The sequence below is a fragment of the Chaetodon auriga genome, chromosome 6 (genome assembly GCF_051107435.1).
Source record: "Chaetodon auriga isolate fChaAug3 chromosome 6, fChaAug3.hap1, whole genome shotgun sequence".
Lineage (NCBI taxonomy): Eukaryota > Metazoa > Chordata > Actinopteri > Chaetodontiformes > Chaetodontidae > Chaetodon > Chaetodon auriga.
Window position 1 is genome coordinate 24,346,300 of NC_135079.1, and position 18,253 is coordinate 24,364,552.

Consider the following 18,253-nt stretch of genomic DNA (forward strand, 5'->3'; position numbering starts at 1 on the left):
ACACACTCTGTCTGTCTCCTGCAGGACATAGAAGAAACGATGAACACTGCTCTGAATGAGCTGCGCGAGCTGGAGCGCCAGAGCTCAGCCAAGCACGCCCCCGACGTGGTGCTGGACACCCTGGAGCAGCGGCAGACCTCCGGCAGCAGCGGTGGCGGGGGTCCCACGCCAGCCAGCTCCAGCGAGTCCCTCAGCCCCATCCACGGCGTCATGCTGAGGTCCACTGCCAACACTGAGCCACCCATCCGCCGCAGCACCAGCTCCTCCAGCGATACCATGAGCACCTTCAAGCCTGTGGTAGCGCCTCGCATGGGCGTGCAGCTCAAACCCCCTGCCTTGAGGCCTAAGCCCATGGTCCTGCCCAAGTCCAGCCAGGCCTCACAGCCTCCAGCTCCTCAGGACCCTCTGGACAAGTCCTGCACCATGTGAGCTCCGGGACAAGAACCACAGATGTAAATCAGACACTCTCAATCAACTTCCAGGGGGCTGCAAAATGCTCCCAGTGTCCAGACTTCAAAGACAACAACAAATAATCTCTACGAGCGTGTAAAATACATGGACCTGGACAGGAAAAGATGTGTCCTTGTGGTGAAAATAAAGGACTCTGTCAGGGAGACCGATTGAGGAGTTACAGTGTAGATCTGTCAGTCGGACAAATCTTTTGTCTCAATAACATGTGCACAGTTATGTGTTGATATGCTTAGGTTAATATTATCTAACAGATGTCTTTTTGTTTTTCAAAGAGTAAACTCAAACAACAAATCACAAAGGCTTCCTACAAGGTTGTAGAACATGTACACTCGTTAGTTTAGTTTACAGACATTCATGAACAAAACATGCTGCATGTACAGTAGCTCCTCTGTTTACCACTGAACCTGAACCTGAACCTGGAGCTTGATGAAGACTGCAGTGACCAGAGTGGCATTCTCACATATAGAACAATGTCACTTTTTTTGCTCTTACCACGGGGGGGCGGGGGGGGGCCTTGAAGGTGTTGTGAACTGGTTCAAAGGCCTTACTGACGTTCATATGTTAAAAATTCTAAAGGTGCTGTGACTGCCTGAAGAGAAATGGTTTGAAGGGTGGACTGATTACGGGCCTGAAGAGCCCTTAACTAACGGTACTTTGTTCATAGATGTAGTACTAATAGCAGTATGCTTTTTTTCCACTAGCGTGTAAACTCTGCACCTTTGTTTGGCAAGGCGTACCATCTGTTGTGTGTCAGAAATGTACAAAGATCACCTCCGTGCTGGATTCACTCAAATTTATTTGAACATATTTCCATATTGCCTGGAACGACATATGACTATTGGATAAAACCACTACTTCATTACGAACTTTGAACATTTTCACGCATCCTTGCACACCTGCATCAAACGCTCGCGATGCGGGGGTGAGATATGCCTGGTAATGTATGCCTTTGCATCTGTATCATCTACGGGGAGCAGTGTGAAAAATTCTGTGGATAAATCATCTCCTAGCAACAGTACATATAACACATATGCTATTATATGATGTGGAACACATGCCATAGCTCCTTTTATGCCTTGCTTGGCTCTATCTACCCAAAGACATGACTGTGCAAGTTAAAGCATGGATGTTGACCCTCCATATATGATGTAGGTATTCATATTGACTGATGTGTATAGACTCATGGCAGCGCCCTGTGGGAGTGCTGCCGGTAGCCATGGACCTAATGACTGTTAGTGTAAAAGCTTCCTAATATGTTCACCCTGCTTCCTCTGCTTCAAAGTCTCTGAAAACAGCAGCTTGATTTGTGTCCCTCTAGTCTGTTTTATGTTCACGTAATAATATTTTTTATTGTTCTCTGACACTAGCTTTCTCTGTGAACTGTGCATTTGCCCATGACGACACCTTCAGATGCCTGATGTGTGGCAGAGAACAGCACACATGGAGTCTCACAGTCGCTGATGAACGGCCCGTGTCTGTCAGCCCATGTGCGTCCAGGTCGAGTCCCAGCTGTGTGACCGCATCCCTGTGTGTCTCTTTCAGAATAACCGCTGTACTGTAGAAATAACGGAAGTGGGTGCATGTCCAGGATTATTTGGCGAGCATAATAACACAAAGAAAAGACTTGGTTTGCAATGATAAGCAATGCTCTCTAACAGCAGGTTTACACTATCTTTGACTTGACAGATATTGTGTGTATAATCAAAATTTTCTGACTTACTAACTTTCATGATTTTTGTAATCGGTTTTGTTATGTTTCTGGGTAGAAATGACGTAGAACAAACTGTGTAGACTAAATATCCAGAGATACAAGTGTCCCGCCCACAGTGTGAAGCCAGTTGTAAAAAGCGTGCTTTTGTCACTATGTTAACATCATCAGTAGGACTCAGTTATGCCGTCTGTAGGCTTTAAGCTACTCTGTGGTGTTCTGTACATCTGCAGTATGAACTTGTGAAAGTGCCTTTGAAAATGTTTTAGATGAACTTCAGACATTCTGTACTTTTGCATTTTCTTGTCAGATATTTTTGAGAAAATGCAGTGCAGGAAGAAAACAAGTGAAGTAATGATGCCATTTTCCAAACAGTTATATGACAGAATGAATAATAAATAAATAGCTTACCCATTGTGACATTGCACTTTTCTGTATATAATTGTATATATGGCATGTAACATCATAACATTTAGAGTTCTTTGAGGGTTTATACCTCCAAGGATTTCTTTCTAATAAAGGAAATAGTTTGCCGAGCGTGAGGTGGATTTTTTCCCCTGCTTTCTATGTAACTTCACTGAGTAACATCAACAGTGCAAAAAGACTCCAGTACAAGTAAAGGTCCCTTATATGTTGGGTAATTCAGTCTACAACAATCCATAATAATATTACATTGTCTGTAAAACGTAAAGGTGCACCTGCAGTAAAATGTGAAGTATTTGAATCTGAAATCTGGTGGAGTAGAAGTACACAGCAGCATAAAATGGTAATATCTAAATACAGGAGTACATGGAGTAAATGTACTTAGTTACACTACACCGTCATCAATAGTTCGACATCACCCAAGGAGTCCCTGCACACTCTGCAGTTTGAGTTAACACACACACGCACGTCCACGCAGGCAGAATCCCAATCAGTTACAAATATGATGAGAAAAGATGAAATGACAATGCCAGAAAAGAGATAATTAATCATTGTAAGACATCTGAAAGTTTGTCCCAGTCAGTGAAACTATGAGAAACCAGAGCAGAGAAAAAGAAGAGTTTTAAGCCAACATGAAAAAACAGTGACAGAGCTCAACTCCTGAAGTTACAGTAGGAGTTCAGCCAGCATCAGGAGGGTGGAAATGACCCAGTAAGATGGCATTGTAATCAATAAAGTATAGGGAATGCAGTTATTTAGTTATTTTTATTATTAAATATAATTCAGTATGCAAAGATTTCATGCTGAATAAGATGGAGCGCAGCAAGGTTTTACATTTACAGAATATCTACTGTACATTTCATTTTTCATATTGGTGCACAGTGAAAATCTTCCAAGGACACATAGTATGAATGAAAAAAAAGACAGGGATTCAAGCTTCATTGTTTTCTCCACATTTCCCCCAAATTTTTTTATTTATTTATTTATTGTAATGAATTCAGTTGGTTTTTCTGTGTCTCTATGTGTTGTGCTCTGCTATGTATGGGAGCTTCACTGCGAATTGGTGTTCCCCAGATCTAGCTCCAGCCTCAGCGCTGTATGCATGAGCCAAAGTGGTTCTCTGTGTTTTCCAGGCCTGAGCGTTAGTCTTCAAGGCCATCTGATGAAAACAGAAAAGAAAGAGGCCATTGTTAAGGACACTATCACACAACAGCTCCTCCAGCTGGAAGCAAATCTCCCATTTTCACAGAGCTTTGGGGAGAGAAAATAAAATACGTCTTACCTGAGCAATCCTGACCTTCCTCTCCCAGGTGTGAATGCGCTGCTGCAGCTTCTTGTGTCTGTCCTTGACATGTATGTATTCATTGATATCCGGAGCCTGATAATCTGTAATCTGGCGGTGCAGGTGTTGGTTTAGAGCCTCGGCCTTCAAACGCTCCTGAAGACAGAGAAAAGCATGTAGATGGGATGGGAATTAGTTTAAAGAGCAGGAGGGTAAGCATGGTTTAAAGAGGTAAGGAAGGGAGATTAAGTAGTAACTGATTCATGTGTTTTAGTCGGTCCTGAATGCCAATCATTCTTGAATGAATGAATGACTACATTTGACTTCGGTGGGCTTAAAGCTGGCTCCTTAAAGTTTCACTCAGTTTTGGACTCATGACAAACCTCCTCAGCGTGCTGTATCTCCTCCTCAATTTTTGCCAGCATCTGTTTCCGGTTGCTGATGTCATTGCTCAGTTCTGTGGACTCCCATGTCACACTCTGCAGCCTCTCCTGTTGACACACACACACACGCACTTCACACACTGGAGCAAAGGTTTCATGCATCTAAAGGAATTACACAGAGAAAATCCTCTCTCTCTCTCTCTCTCTCTCCCACACACATTTCTGATTAGTGACCTTGTGTGAACTGAGGACACGCTGCACTTTCAAATTGTTGACTTGAAGTTCTTCCAGGTTTTGCTCCACTCTCTGCTCGCTGTGGTCCTGGAACATTTCCTGGAAGCAACACACAGCAGCATACCTTGTTACATTGTTAACTACATTCATTTACCAGCAAAAAACACAGTATGCAGGCTGTGATTCACTGGTCTCTCGCATTAAAGTCTAACTCATAAACCACACAATCCACTGACACAATAAAACTCTTTCTCCAGCTGTCTCAGCCTCTCTGGACATACCCTCACACTGCCATTCTCTACCTCATGCCCAGTCTTTGCCACGTCTCTTTTCTGCTGAAGCTGCTGCTGGAGCTTCCTCTCGTGGATCTTCATCTCGTGGTTTTTCAGATTACACTTCTCCAACTGGGTGACCTGTTTGTGTTTATTAACAGAAGATGAGGACAAAGGGAGGAAAATGATGAATACCAGTAGGGGTTGTGACAGTGGCTGAGAAAGCAGATGACACTCATCAAAAACACACAACAGCTACAGCTACAAAAACACATAATTATCATGTGATATTTGTCCAAACCGAACATTTTCTGGTGAATTTTTACCTTTGACTTGTCTTCGATATACTGGAGCACCTTCTCAGGCTCCTTCCCTTCCAACTTGTTGTCCTTCAGAGGTTTGAGCAGCCTGCGTTCAAACTCGCTCTTTGCCTTCCTGATTTCTGCAAGTCGCAATTCTGCCTCTTCCAGAGACACCTGGCAAGATAAAATGTGCTGTAAGGGTGCATTTTTTTGTTTCACTGTTTCTGACTTATTTTTCTGTGCGAGGGTGTGTTGTAACCTTGTAGTTGTCCTGAATTCTCTCATATCTTTGTTTGAGTTTCTCCTGGTCTCGTCGTGTCTCTGTTACTTCTCTCTGTGCCACATAAAGTTTTTGTTCCAAGGTCAGCTGATGAAGACGATTCGATATGTTGGACCGGGACCTCCCCCTCTTTCCGTGACCCTGATTAGGTACACATACACAAAAGGAAGTGTCAGGATTGTCTCTCAGATTGTGGCAGGCCATATAAATGTTTCTGAGACTTGGAGCGAATATAATCCTCTAATCCTGAGAAAGTGTTGCTCTCAGTCTACAGACTGTATGTCTGTGTGCACAGTGTTAATTTTCAGTGAGAAACTACAATCACAGCAGATACAGTTTTTTGTATCTATAGAAAACACTTCCTGTCACTGGGCAGAGCTTACCCCACCCTCCAGCTGGGGGGCTCCTGCTGTCTCCACATCGTCTCCCCCAGACTGGGACACCAGGTCCTGACGATCCATGCGGCCGATGAAGCGCTCCAACATGTCATTCTCTGCCAGGAGGGCTGCATTGGAACATCTTGGGTGGAGGTGAAAATCAGAGAGTTTTAAGTGTTAACAACTTAACCAGCTGTCACTTGTTATGTATTCACTCACCTTTCTCAAGGAAAACATTGCATATATTGAGCCATAGTGTAAGTTTAATTATATGGTACTAATTCTAACCCCCTATACTGGCGAGTTAGCAACACGGCTAAAAAACACTAGCTTAGCATTAGCGGTTAACGTTAGCAGGCTGCACACAGTAGAAAAGCTAATAAATTCATCTTTACGTTAACAAACTTCGCGTTGAGGGTATACTTGAATATTCATTTAAATTACTTTATGTTTTCGACTCGGATGTAGAGGAGTTCTTTCTGTTCTTCTGTGACCTCTTTGCCTTTTCCTTCCAAAACCGAAAGCTCATCCTCCATGGTTGCTATGGTACACTGAACCCCCATGCAGTGGTTGCTAGGGCTCGTGTTGCCTTCACGTGCTTGCGTAAAAAGCACGAATTAATTAATCTGTAAACTTTGCAAGGAATAGCCAGAAAAGCAAGCGTGGTTTAAATGGTCACATTTTGACTGTTTTTCAACTGAGGACTACATTTCCGTTGTTTTAGATGTGAATTTTATTTACAATAATCCATTGGAAACACTGTCGTAACCTGTCCGTATTAGCTAATTTATAAAGTTAGAAAAATTGGCTCTTCAGTTTGCTTTCTTCAGATTTCCCCCTCACCTCATTCACGCCCTCCTAACTCAACTCGTCTCTACCACTGATTTTTTTTTCTTTCTTTCCTTTGTAAGTTTCACTTTCCTTTCCGTGTAACCGGACGTCACTGAAACTGTGGGAAGCTACCCAACGTTAGCTCAGCTCTGCTCTAACAACAGTGTACCAGTGACTCGGCTTTAGTCGTCTCAGGATGACCTCAGCCGTCTCCAAGTTCATCCTCAAGACCCTGTGCGACCACCAGGGCTGTCTGGACTTCAAGCGCCTGGATGAGAGGATCACGCAGACTTTCACTGTTGCTGAACCGGTGCTGCGAGGTGTCCTGTTCGACGACGGTAAAATAGCTATCCAAAGAGGCAGGAAGAAGGCTGTCGGCAGGCAAATGATCAGCCCGGATAGTCTCGTAGTCGCTAAAACCAATCTGCGGATCTGTCGGAGAAAACCCGGAGAGTGTCCTCAGTGCGATGGGCTGCACCTGTGCAGGTATCTTGTTTGCGGGGATTGCACTTTCGGGTAAGTCCCTCTGCCTGCTGCTGTGTTTCATATGAGTTAGAAAACTTGTCTTTTGTCAAGCAGTAGTCACAGTTCCAGCTGTATGGTGTTATGATGGTCTTAATAAAAAAAAAAAGGTAAATGTTCAAGTTTGACGACAATAGCCTGCTGTGACACACCCATCAGTAAAACAGCTGCAGTGCACATTAAGAAAACATTATTTTACTTGATGCATGTCGGTCCACAGCTTTATTTAACTTTGTTGAAAACAAAAAAAACATTTGAAGAAAGCGTCAATCGGAACAGAACATGGTAGCCTTTGCTAAGAGGACAACAAATCACCGTTTTCCAGCTGGACCTCTGTGAAAAAACCTAAGACCTCAGTCCAACAAAGCATGCTCACTGTGTTCCCTGTGTTTGACCAGAGGATGGCAGTAAGAACTGTTAACTGCACTGTACACACTGTAAGACAACATGACAAAGCATGACGTCCACACTCACAGTAAGCCTGTTTTCACTGGTCCGTTCAGTCACTGAAATGATTCATTTTATTTTTCAGACTCAAGTGTAAAAATCCCCACAGTCTGACCTCTGCACACAACGAGCAGCTCTTGAAGAAGAATGATCTTCAGGATTTGACAGAGAAGCAGCTGTTCCAGCTGTTACTGCAGAGTGATCCGTATCTGCTTCCTGAGGTAGGTTTTACTGGCGACAGCAGCAGACAGACGTGGGAGGTGAGAATGTGGAATGTACATTTCTGAATGAACGGTCATGTGTCATCTCCCCCTCCTCCGTACACCCCTTTAGATTTGCCCACATTACAACAAGGGCAATGGTGTGCACGGTTCCTGCAGGTTCACCACCTCCTGCACCAAGCTTCACATCTGCACGCACCACCTCCAGGGCGACTGCAAGTTTGGCTCTTCGTGTAAGAGAGCCCATAGTTTTGATGCGCAGGGAGTGAAGCTCTTCAAAGGGTTCAGTCAGGAGAATATTAGAAACATTCAAGTGATCTACAGAAACAAATTCATCATCATGGGACAACAGGAGCATGGAGCTGCTGCTGCCACTGCTGCTGTTCCTGGTAAAGGATGAGGACTTTCATAGAAAACTTTCTCAACTTTTGAACTGCGTAATAGATTTTTCTACAGTATGTATGTGTCTCTCCTGCAGTGCTGCCTGAGGTGAGAATCCCCACTCAGCAGCCTTCCCACACCGACCCTGGATCCCCGACTAGTTCTGCGTCTCCATCTAAAGCCTTGAGTGATGCTGACAGGAATGAAATCTGCCTCTTCTTCATTCGCAGACATTGCGGCTTCAAAGGTAACACTGACAGCAGTCACACCCACAGTCACTCCCTAATACATGTGTGTGGGAGGAGAGGACGTCCGTATGTGCACCACTGTCCAATGAGCGCCTTGTGACATTGTTCTTTCACAGAGAAGTGTGCTCGTGTCCATTGGCACCTACCGTACAGATGGCAGGTTTTAGACGGTGATGGTGTGACCTGGAAGGACCTGCCAAATATGGAGGACATTGAGAAGGCTTACTGTGATCCACAACATGACACAAGCTGCATGGATCCACCATCGCCCACCGGAGGGATTTTCCGATTTCTGTCTTTTCAAAGGTGATCAAAGGAATGGAGTACACACATGTAGCAAATGTCTTCAGAAACGTCCCCTGGAAGTCATTGTTGATTTACTCTCACTGCTTGCTTTCAGCTCTGCATCCCTGACTGTGCAGTCAGTTGACTTCATGACGATGACATACGGAGGGTCTCCAGTTCGTCGCCTGTCCACTGCCTCCTCTGTCTCAAAGCCCCCTCACTTCGTTCTTACAACAGAGTGGCTTTGGTACTGGAAGGACGACGACAGGAAGTGGCTGGAGTTTGGACAGGTCAGTGGAACTTATCTTTTACAGTACACTTTGAGTTCCTTCATTCCCCTCCCCGTTTCTCTTATTTCATCGCTGGCAAAAAACTGATGGATTGCTGCCTGTTTTTTTCTGTTCAGGGTGATAGTGACACACCAGCCTCTGTCACCTCTCAGACTCTGGAGAATGTGTACCTGGCAGATAGAGAAACAGAGATTTCCTTTGGTGCAGGAAAGCAGCAGTATATCCTGTACTTCAAAAGTGCACCGGGAACCCAGCAGATGTATCAGCAGAATGTAAAATACAAAACCAAGAGAGAGGTCAGGAGGAGGCCTCGCTTTGTGTCTGCTCATGATGTGGAGCTGAAGCTCAAGAGGTATTTTTATTTCCAGTTATAGCTGGAGATTTTGCGTTATCCATGTAATTCTAACATTGCTGTTTTGAATCAAGTGTCTTCATTAGTCAGACAGTGATTAAGTTTGTCTCCCCTGTAGTGCATCTCCACACAGCTCCAGCTCCTCCACAGCTGAAAGTTTCCCACCCCACTGGGACAAGAACGCCCTACCAGATATTGGATACAAGGTATCTCTCTAGCATGTGTTACTGTTCTTAATATCTGTTTTCACGATGTGTTGTTCCTTCTTGAACATCAAATGTGTATTTGTACCCTTCATCACTGTGCACTGTACTCTTGTCTTTCAGCTCGCACCCCTCTCCAAATCTGCGAAAGAGTACAATATGATTGAGAAGTTGTTTAAGCGCACAATGCCCCAGGGTAACATTCACAACATCCAGAGGATCCAGAACCCCTATCTGTGGAAAGTCTTTCAATGGTAAATCACAGACCTGACTTTTTTGGCTCGAAGCATCCGTAATTGATATTTTTGTGACAACAATGTGTGTGACAATGTGCGAAGAGTCACTTGCCTCGTAGTGATGAACCTACAGGGGATTATCAGCTGTAGCTTGGGCTTTATGGAGCTTTATATTACTCTCAGCTCACTGCTCTCATAGCTTCATTTCTCTCATAGCAAAGGCTCTAAAACAGCAGAAGTGGCAGTTCGTGACTAGTTGGTGAACGCAGTGGAGAACTCAGCAGCTAAAGAGCCAGATAGTTTTCTCAGGAGTTGACAGAGACCAGAAACAGAACTTATAAATGTTATGAATCAACTACTGAGCTTCACGTCATCCCGTGTGTGTTTTCTATATTTTGTGCTCAGGCAGAAAGAGCAGATGAAGAAGAGGAATGGAGGGAGAGCTGTGAATGAGCAGTACTTGTTCCACGGGACAGACGAATCCCTGATTGAGGCCATCTGTGAGCAAAACTTTGACTGGAGGATGTGTGGTGTCCACGGCACGGCGTACGGCAAAGGTGCAGTGAAGCAGCTTCAGCAGCCGTTCCACCAATATGAATATACAGCATGAGAGTGACAAACCACAAAACAAATGTCTTCAGACTTACTGCGCTGCCGCATACTTCACCATGGCAGTAGAGCAGAACCATCACCCTTCAGGACTATCAGTACTAACACTTTATTTTTTTTTTTATTTTTTTAGGGAGCTACTTTGCCAGAGATGCGTCTTACTCGGACAGATACGCCAGTGCCAGACAAAGCCGCAACAAGATCATGTTTGTCACTCTGGTCCTGGTGGGGGAGTACACCAGGGGAAGCAGCAGCTATGTCCGGCCCCCGCCAAAAGGAATCAGCAGCACCCTCTACGACAGCTGCGTGGACAATGAGAGCAACCCCAGCATCTATGTTATCTTTGATAAACAGCAGATTTACCCAGAGTACCTTATCAGGTATTCGTAAGTCCTGATGCTGTTTTTTCTGACGGTTTTGCTCAGGGGATAAAACTATATTATGGGCTCTTTACTTTGACTAGAAGTAGCAAATGGCTTTGTTACAGGTTTGTGGAGATTTACAGCAGCAGAAGGTTAATTTAGGTCCTTCGCTTGAATAAAAGTAGTAATACCACAGTTAATAGTCCTGCATTCAAAATCATGAGTAAAAGTCCAGAAGTCCAAAATGTACTGACTATACAGCAGTAATACTGTAATATCTTAAATTGTTGGATAATTACTACTCATGCATAAATGGTTGAAGCAGACTTCTTTATATGCATTGCATGTTTTTTTTTTTTGATATTAACAAAGTTAAAAACATGTGGCATCGTATTTTACAAACTGACGTTACAGGATTTTCCTCTGAGGTGAGGTGCAGATGGAACGGAGGAGAGGAACGAAATACTTGGTGGAATTTTTGTGTGATTATTCCAGTGTGTCCTGGTGGGTTTCTAACATGTCAAAAGGTGTTATTTCCTTGGCCAGTGTCTGCTTTTGTGATGGGTGTGTATTTTGTTGTGAGAGGACCGTCTGTCAATGAAAGTCTGAATCACGGGCACTGAGGGAACCTGTTTTCTGGAACGACATTCAATGGTTATGTAATAAACATATTACAAACTGCCATGTCACTCACTGTGATTAAATAACAAAAGAACAACCCAACAAAGAGAAATTTCATTATGTAGAGATTTAGTTCCACACAGGTGACTTTTGATCCATTTTGAACGAATCACTGGCATATTCAGTACCCGACCTTCAATCACAGCTGCTGATACATACATCATCAGTAAATCACTCTTATTGTATACATTCAAAATCAAAATGAAATCAGGACTGCAATTCTCAAAAATCTCAAAAATTTTCAAACATTGGCTTGTAACAGATTTCCCTTCCTACATGAGATCATGTTTTCATTTCAATGAGGTATAAATGTTCTCCTTAAACAAAAATAATTGACATCATCAAGAGAAAAGTGACACAATGCCGGCAAGTTAGGTCCAGTTTCCTATTCTGATGTATCTGATCAGGTCATTAGGAAAAGAAACAGCTGAGGATTTAATCACAAACCACTCAAACACCTTTCAATCAAGGTCATTAAAACAGAGAAATGACAGGCATCATGTCACAAAGTCTTCAGTGTATTCAAATATGATCAGTAGCATCGAACCCAAGTGGCAGGTCTGTCCCTTCTTCATCATTTGCTGTGAAAATCTGAGACTGTGTGGTGGTTAATTACATTGTTAATTAACCACCATTCATGGGTACAAGCAGCAGAGCTCTCCTGTCAGTAGAGCACACTGGTATTCCTTTGATCAGTCTTCGTTCGTACGTCCTCCAGCTCCCCCCTCTCTCCCGGTATTATTTATCACCACAGTACCATCAGCAGGGAGTTGAGAGGGACCTAAAACGGTGTCCTCCACAGTGCCTGACTGCATAGTTAACCACACTTTTGTGCCAAGTATGATAGCAATGCTGTTTCTCAGCTGCACTTTCCACTAGATAAGCACTGTAATCAAGGTGTTGGCTGTATTGTTGTTTTATTAAAATGACTCAGTTGTGTTGTGGTTGCCAGTGGAAATATTTAAATGCAAAGGAACAGATCCAGAAAACTGCTCACACCACTGACACTTTCTAATCGTCTGAAGGAGAATTATCATGACTTTCTCCCAGGTCTCTTCTTTGAATTCTCACAAATATGCCGTTCTTGGGTCCTAGAGTGCTGGACGACTGCAACTCAAGAGGGACCTGCATGAAGAAAAGGACGGCATGTGTAAATGGAACGTCCTCCATACGCTTTTTAAATGTAGGACTACATTCATAACCACATTTGTAAACAGGTGACAGATGATTATTGAAATCTGACTGATTCCACAGATGTTTTCCAAACACACAGGTGTGTAAATGTGTCTTCTGTGTGTATGAATCATTTCACAGACTCAAACTGTTTTGAACACATTGCTGTCTGTCGTGTTTAAAGCCCACCTTGGTCTCAGAGCAGGCCACGACGGTGAACCTGCGGAACAGATGCACGAGAGCCATTTTCATTTCCAGCTGGGCAAGCCTCATGCCAACGCAGTTCCGGGGACCGGCCCCAAACGGCAGGTATACAAACGGATGCCGACTGGCCCTGGCCTCTGGCGTGAATCTGGAGATTCAAGTCATTTACTAGATTTAGATGATACTCCAACACACAGTACAGTTTTTCTTCTCACTGTAAGAACAGGCTCGTACCGCTCAGGGATGAAGCTCTCAGGCTCTGGCCAGTGCTCTGGGTCGTAGTGGAGGAAGCCTGCTGGGATCTCCAGTGTGGCTCCTTTAGGGAGGAACTGGCCGTTCAGCACACAGTCATGGTCAATGTCTCTTGCAAACCTTTGTGGGGCAAAATTCCATGTTTTATACACCTAATTATACCTTGGCTACCATCTTAGTGATTCCTGTAAGACGTTGATGAGAATACACACAATTAAGAATCTGCTGTCTGTATGTACATAAATAAGTGAACTACTCCCTTGAGGGATCACTAAATCCAGTAAAAATGGATCTTTTATCCTCAGGTAACATTCTTAATTTACCTGAATCCAGGGGGGTACAGACGCAATGCTTCACTTATAACCATGTCTAAATACTTCAGCTCCTGGACATTTGTGTAATCTGGTGACTCCTACAACAAAGAGGAAAACACAAGATAAATTCAACATCCAATAAAAGTTTCAAGCAGAAAAATGAAAAGTGAATTTGTCTTGCTATGACATAAATCCACAACTGCCCACAGCTACAACCTTCTGTCCAAAGCAGAAGCTCAGCGACACACTCACATGTGTGGTGAAGAAGTCATCCACCTCTTCCTGTACTTTGCTTTGACATTCAGGGTGGATGGCCAGGAGGTAGCAGGTGAAGGCCAACGTGTTCCTGCTGGTCTCAAAGCCTGCCAGAAGGAAGACAAACGCCTGACCCACGATCTCATCCTCAGTTATCATCTTCTTCTGTGGACGCCTGGTGGAGGGCTCCTGCGGGTGGCGGTCGTCCTGATCAGAGGCCGACGGCTGTCTCTGCTGGTTCCTGTGGTCCAGCTCGCCAGCAGGGTTTGCCGTGTCAAACTGTTCCAGAGACACACACTCCTTGCTGGTTCGTGCATCCAACATCAGCTGAAGGAAGTCTCGGCGTCTCTGCGTGCAAAAGAATGATCGATAAATGAATTTAATGTAGGATTCACTGGAAATTGTACTTGTCCATGAGAGTCACCTGTTCAGGAGGCTGCTCCTCTCTCTGCGCGATGATCTTCTGAATGCTGTTGATGAAGAACTGATTCATCTGGTCTCGTCTTTTGTTGGGGATGAATCGCACCAGAGGAGCCGCGATGAATGGAAAAGCAACTGCGCACACAAAGCAAATGTGTTGGAGTGACTGAAATGGCAAGTTAGCTGCAAAGCCCAGAGACACATTCTCCAATTCATAGCACAAAACAGATGATAGTAAACCCTCCAGTTTAAGGTCTATGCTTTCTTAATGCTTTATTCTTTTGCCATCACTGCATTCCTCGATAAATGTCCTTTAGAAATGTCTCAAATGTTATAATTCATATACAGAAATAACAATACAAATAGATTAGACTGACTGAAAAGCAGCATGATGGGCCTGAAGAAAGAAAAGGAGAAGAACATCTGCGCATGGCGGACAAACGGGTCATCTGGGGTGTTCTGAGAGTCCACCTGAGTTGCGAATGCCACACTCGCAATAACGTCCATGGTGAAGCAGCCAAAACACCTGCAAAACATGAGCACAGACCAAAGTCTGAGGGAGGACAGAGAAAGACACCATAATTCTGACAGACTGTGTTCATTGCATGTGTGATTACGCGTGAATGTCAAAGGCCTCTCCAGACTCAGCGTAAACATTCAAGTTACTCATCAGGGCATCGGTGGCTGTGTTGATGAGCGGAACCATCTGCAGGAAAATATAAGACACAGAGACACACAGCTGCTGAGACCTTCAGGGTCACACGTCGACCTGTCCTGTAAATACTGCTTCGTGAAAAACTGACCCACAAATACCACAAATGCAGTTAGTCACACCCGTCTGCCCTCCAGCTCCACTCTTCTTACTCTCTATGGCAAATCTGTAAATGATTTATCAGCTGACTAATCAGCGCCCAGTCAATGGACACACTCTTATCTCACCTCCTTCATCTTGGCTGCACTGAATGATGGGGTCAGGATGCTCCGCACTCTCTTCCAGCGTTCATTCCTCAACATGAGCAGACAGTCAGTCATGGGCTTGGTGGCAAAGCGAACAGTCTGCACAGAGAGAGAGAGAGAGAGAGAGAGAGAGAGAGACAGACAGACAGACAGACAGACAGACAGACAGACAGACAGACAGACAGGAGGGTACATCACATCATGGAAGCTTGTATTGAATCACGAGTAGGTTCACAGTGTACATGTGCATGCTTTCATTAACATCCTCACCATTCTGTTGGGGAACCTGCTGAAGTCCTTGACCATCACTTGTCTTAGCATGTCAGGGTCGGCTATCACAATCACCGGTCTGCGGCCCAAATAATACCTCAAATATACCAAGCAGAGTCAAATCAGCAACAATCTTAATGCTGTCATGTTTTCTTTTTTTTTCACCAAGCCAGTGTTTTACATTTTACAATGTGGAAGAATTCAAATCAATACAATGTTCAGACCATCATTTTATTAGATGATCTACTTACCCACACACTCTGCCATGTGTCTTTATGAGCTCATTGATGGGGGTGAAAAAACCCTGAGAGGAAAGTTAAAGAACTGCATCAGAACAGACAGAAAAATACAAATCCCACATTAGAAAGGAAACAGAGAGGCTCTTCTTGTTGGACAGAGATTGATATTTGAGCTGTTTCCGTCATGTAAATTGTAATGGAGAGTGACACCTTATCAACCACATGACTCTGTGGAAGCTGCATATGGTCACCTAAGCGCCCAATGATAGGACCAGCATTGAAACTCACCTCTCATCCCTGACCAAAACTAAAAGCCATGAGAGGAATGAAGGCAAATCAATTTCACACTCTTACACGAAACACATTGGTGAAAACTTGTGCATGTGTGGGTTTGATTGTTTGTAAGTGTGAATGTCTTGTGGGAAGTGTGAAAGGGCAAATGTGAAAAACTGAAAAAGCAGGAAAATATATTCTTGACAAAACTGCATAGGCTTCTAACATACTCAGCCGGGCTGTCATGTAAAGGGCCAAAGTGACTGTGGATTCACCACAATCAGCACTCAACTTACAGAGTGTTGATCAATACCCTGCTACGCCAGGAGAGGTCACTGGTTAGTCAAGCCAGAGCTGGTAGAGGAGGGAATAACGCCTCTGTGAAGACACTGGTGGGATGATCACCAGAGATGATCAGCAACGCAGCCCCTCACAGCCTGATCTTTGCATGTTGGCACTTTGTTTAAAAGTATTCTACAAAACCTTTTTTGTTATGTGAATCAAGTGCAAGTGACCCAACTTCATAAATGCTGCCAAAATATCATAAACTACTACCCCAAAATTGTGCAATTGTGCAGTGTCCTACATACTCCAAGTATGTAGGACACTGTTAAGAACACTTTATGACTCTGTGGTGGCATCTTCAATATAAAAGTATTGTTATTTCTTTTTCAGCTTTCTGTCATTAACACATTTGTGGGTCACACGGTCGCTGTTTTTGAGTGTTCCTCAATATGGAAATCTGATAAGGTGCTCTAAAATGGTGGAAGGAAGGTATTTCTCACATCAGTGGGTAAAATGTTTCATTGTCCCAGCAGATTTTCACAGAAATGATAGACAAAGAAGAAATGGTTAGAGAGCAAGGGGTGAGTGTCAGCTGGATGGAAACTGCAGTGAAATCTTACCTTACGAAACATAAATATGTTGCCAAGGAAAGGCAGTGGCTTTGGATGTTTGATGCCACATCGAGAAAGGACAGAAAAGGGGTAAATGGAATACCTGCAAGACACACAGACACAAAGCACAGTCTTGTGCTGATGAGTGATGGAAAAAAAGCAAATACAGTGAAGAGCACAAGCCGACATTTCACCAAATCTTCAGCCCATTGATTCATTATTACAATCTTTTGCCCGATCAGCTCCACAAATCTTGACTGGTGTGTGAGTTTCTGTTGGACTATAAAATGCAATGGAATAACTCAGCACACAAAGCTGCAGACATCAGATCTGATTAATGAAGAGTGTTCTGAACATCTGAGAGGATGTGCCGAATTTCCAAAAAGCGTCTGCTTCATGTTACCAGTAGATTACATAACTGACAGCAGCTGCAGCACCACAGACAGGCGAGGATTAAAGGCATTTACTCACCAGTAGAGAAGACCCAGAAAGATGAGGAAGAGGCTGAGTGTGACGGACGATCCGCTGGCCTTGAGGTGGAATACGTTTAGGAAGTCAACTAGAGCGTCCATGATGAAAACCTCCTCTCACCTCTTCACTGATCCATCAAGGCTCCTGGAAAAAAGGAGAACAGAAAAAGATGGCTTAAATTATGACTTGAATTTTTTTTCTGTGTCCAAATAATAAATCACGACTCTACATCTTATTCTTAAACAGAGGAAATCACATGACAGTGTCAGCACATCTCTTTGCGGACTTTACTCTGTCTTGTCTCCTATAGATTACTTGGTTAGTTGCCAAAACAGCTTGTGAGCTCGGCTTTGTCTGCGTTTTAAACAGTGGGGATCGGGACATGGTTATCCATCCAATCGGCAAGCACAAATGCTGCATTTGAGACCTGTTAACATGCCACAGTTAATCCTACACATACCATTGTTATAGCTAAAACACACAGCCTTTAACAACTAAACGCACAGTGTGTCTTTATTAAGGTTAAAAAAAAAGCATTTAAAACTCCGACGTCACATCGTAGCTTATTTGTGACACTATGCTGCTGCAGCTAGGTAGCTACAACAAAATTTCGCGGGCTGTCTGAATGACTTTACAGCACGTCGTGTCATGTTTTCATGAACCACGTCTGCGTCATTCTATATCTAAGAAAGTTCGCATCATTCTGAGTAAATGTTGCCAAAAGCGGAGTTGTGTAATGAGTATCCATGTACACTTACCTCACACTGCTCTCACTTGTCAATATTGTCATTAGTGAAGTCCTCTTCGTCGTGGCCATAGGTTACGACCAATAGCAAGCTGAGGTACATACTGCCGCCTACTGTACTGGAGCATATAGCAGCCAACAGCAGTTTACCGGTGCGTGTACAGTAACCAAGAATCATAAAGAAAGAAGAAGTTGAAATGTAAGAGAAATGAAATACAATACAATAATTACATTAAGAATCCAGTCTGAAACATAGGTGAAAGAGTACAAGCATATGTGTGTGTGTGTGTGTGTGTGTGTGTGTGTGTGTGTGTGTGTGTGTGTGTGTGTATGAGTGCGCGTGTGTGTGTGTATTTGTGTTTGTGTGTAGGAGTAAAAGGGTCC

At 43.7% G+C, this 18,253-nt stretch overlaps 4 protein-coding genes across 9 annotated transcripts in view; 2 read left to right on the forward strand and 2 right to left on the reverse strand.

Moving 5' to 3' along the window:
- The window catches only part of srgap1a (SLIT-ROBO Rho GTPase activating protein 1a), an 81,534-nt gene extending 78,818 nt beyond the window's left edge, over positions 1–2,716 (forward strand). Inside the window, exon 22 of one of the 3 annotated variants that reach the window (XM_076732465.1) lies at positions 25–2,716. In XM_076732465.1, the coding sequence (XP_076588580.1) occupies positions 25–429 (405 nt within the window). In that variant the 3' untranslated portion in view covers positions 430–2,716. The remainder of the gene's footprint in view (positions 1–24) is intronic. The other 2 variants (XM_076732467.1, XM_076732466.1) reach the window with 2 other exon arrangements.
- A 904-nt stretch (positions 2,717–3,620) lies between these two features.
- LOC143322083 (cilia- and flagella-associated protein 263-like) lies at positions 3,621–6,268 on the reverse strand. Its single transcript, XM_076732985.1, has 9 exons — positions 6,177–6,268; positions 5,739–5,874; positions 5,335–5,496; positions 5,100–5,249; positions 4,804–4,914; positions 4,502–4,600; positions 4,268–4,375; positions 3,885–4,040; positions 3,621–3,761 (listed from the first exon to the last, which is right to left on the reverse strand). Exons 1-9 carry the CDS (start codon positions 6,266–6,268, stop codon positions 3,621–3,623), a joined length of 1,155 nt encoding a protein of 384 aa, XP_076589100.1.
- A 391-nt stretch (positions 6,269–6,659) lies between these two features.
- On the forward strand, positions 6,660–11,425 carry parp12a (poly (ADP-ribose) polymerase family, member 12a). 2 transcript variants are annotated; one of them, XM_076732980.1, is made up of 11 exons: positions 6,660–7,079; positions 7,618–7,753; positions 7,866–8,142; positions 8,232–8,381; positions 8,499–8,688; positions 8,783–8,957; positions 9,074–9,309; positions 9,428–9,515; positions 9,636–9,766; positions 10,154–10,305; positions 10,491–11,425. In XM_076732980.1, the coding sequence occupies exons 1-11, from the start codon at positions 6,760–6,762 to the stop codon at positions 10,745–10,747; spliced, it is 2,112 nt and encodes a 703-aa protein (XP_076589095.1). In that variant the 5' UTR covers positions 6,660–6,759; the 3' UTR covers positions 10,748–11,425. The 2 variants fall into 2 exon arrangements, with proteins under 2 accessions (XP_076589095.1, XP_076589096.1); XM_076732981.1 differs by having other exon boundaries at positions 6,696–7,049.
- Positions 11,426–11,452: 27 nt separating this feature from the next.
- tbxas1 (thromboxane A synthase 1 (platelet)) lies at positions 11,453–17,946 on the reverse strand. 3 transcript variants are annotated; one of them, XM_076732982.1, is made up of 14 exons: positions 17,883–17,939; positions 17,125–17,268; positions 16,663–16,756; positions 15,497–15,549; positions 15,246–15,342; positions 14,958–15,074; positions 14,636–14,724; positions 14,396–14,544; positions 14,023–14,153; positions 13,596–13,946; positions 13,353–13,441; positions 13,012–13,149; positions 12,763–12,925; positions 11,453–12,525 (listed from the first exon to the last, which is right to left on the reverse strand). In XM_076732982.1, the coding sequence occupies exons 2-14, from the start codon at positions 17,223–17,225 to the stop codon at positions 12,412–12,414; spliced, it is 1,686 nt and encodes a 561-aa protein (XP_076589097.1). In that variant the 5' UTR covers positions 17,226–17,268; positions 17,883–17,939; the 3' UTR covers positions 11,453–12,411. The 3 variants fall into 3 exon arrangements, with proteins under 3 accessions (XP_076589097.1, XP_076589099.1, XP_076589098.1); XM_076732984.1 differs by lacking the exon at positions 16,663–16,756 and having other exon boundaries at positions 17,883–17,946; XM_076732983.1 differs by lacking the exon at positions 17,883–17,939 and having other exon boundaries at positions 17,125–17,847.
- Between the last annotated feature and the right edge of the window lie 307 nt (positions 17,947–18,253).

Coding starts and splice junctions, on each gene's coding strand:
- LOC143322083 (XM_076732985.1), bottom strand. CDS start 6,268: ATGGAGGATGAGCTTTCGGTTTTGGAAGGAAAAGGCAAAGAGGTCACA. Junction 5,250..5,334: donor GAATTCAGGACAACTACAAG/GTTACAACACAC, acceptor TTATCTTGCCAG/GTGTCTCTGGAAGAGGCAGA. Junction 4,376..4,501: donor GTGTCCTCAGTTCACACAAG/GTCACTAATCAG, acceptor GTGTGTCAACAG/GAGAGGCTGCAGAGTGTGAC.
- tbxas1 (XM_076732982.1), bottom strand. CDS start 17,225: ATGGACGCTCTAGTTGACTTCCTAAACGTATTCCACCTCAAGGCCAGC. Junction 14,154..14,395: donor GCCCATCATGCTGCTTTTCA/GTCAGTCTAATC, acceptor TTGTGTGCGCAG/TTGCTTTTCCATTCATCGCG. Junction 12,926..13,011: donor GAGAGCTTCATCCCTGAGCG/GTACGAGCCTGT, acceptor TTGAATCTCCAG/ATTCACGCCAGAGGCCAGGG.
- parp12a (XM_076732980.1), top strand. CDS start 6,760: ATGACCTCAGCCGTCTCCAAGTTCATCCTCAAGACCCTGTGCGACCAC. Junction 8,143..8,231: donor TGCCACTGCTGCTGTTCCTG/GTAAAGGATGAG, acceptor TCTCTCCTGCAG/TGCTGCCTGAGGTGAGAATC. Junction 9,516..9,635: donor TACCAGATATTGGATACAAG/GTATCTCTCTAG, acceptor CTTGTCTTTCAG/CTCGCACCCCTCTCCAAATC.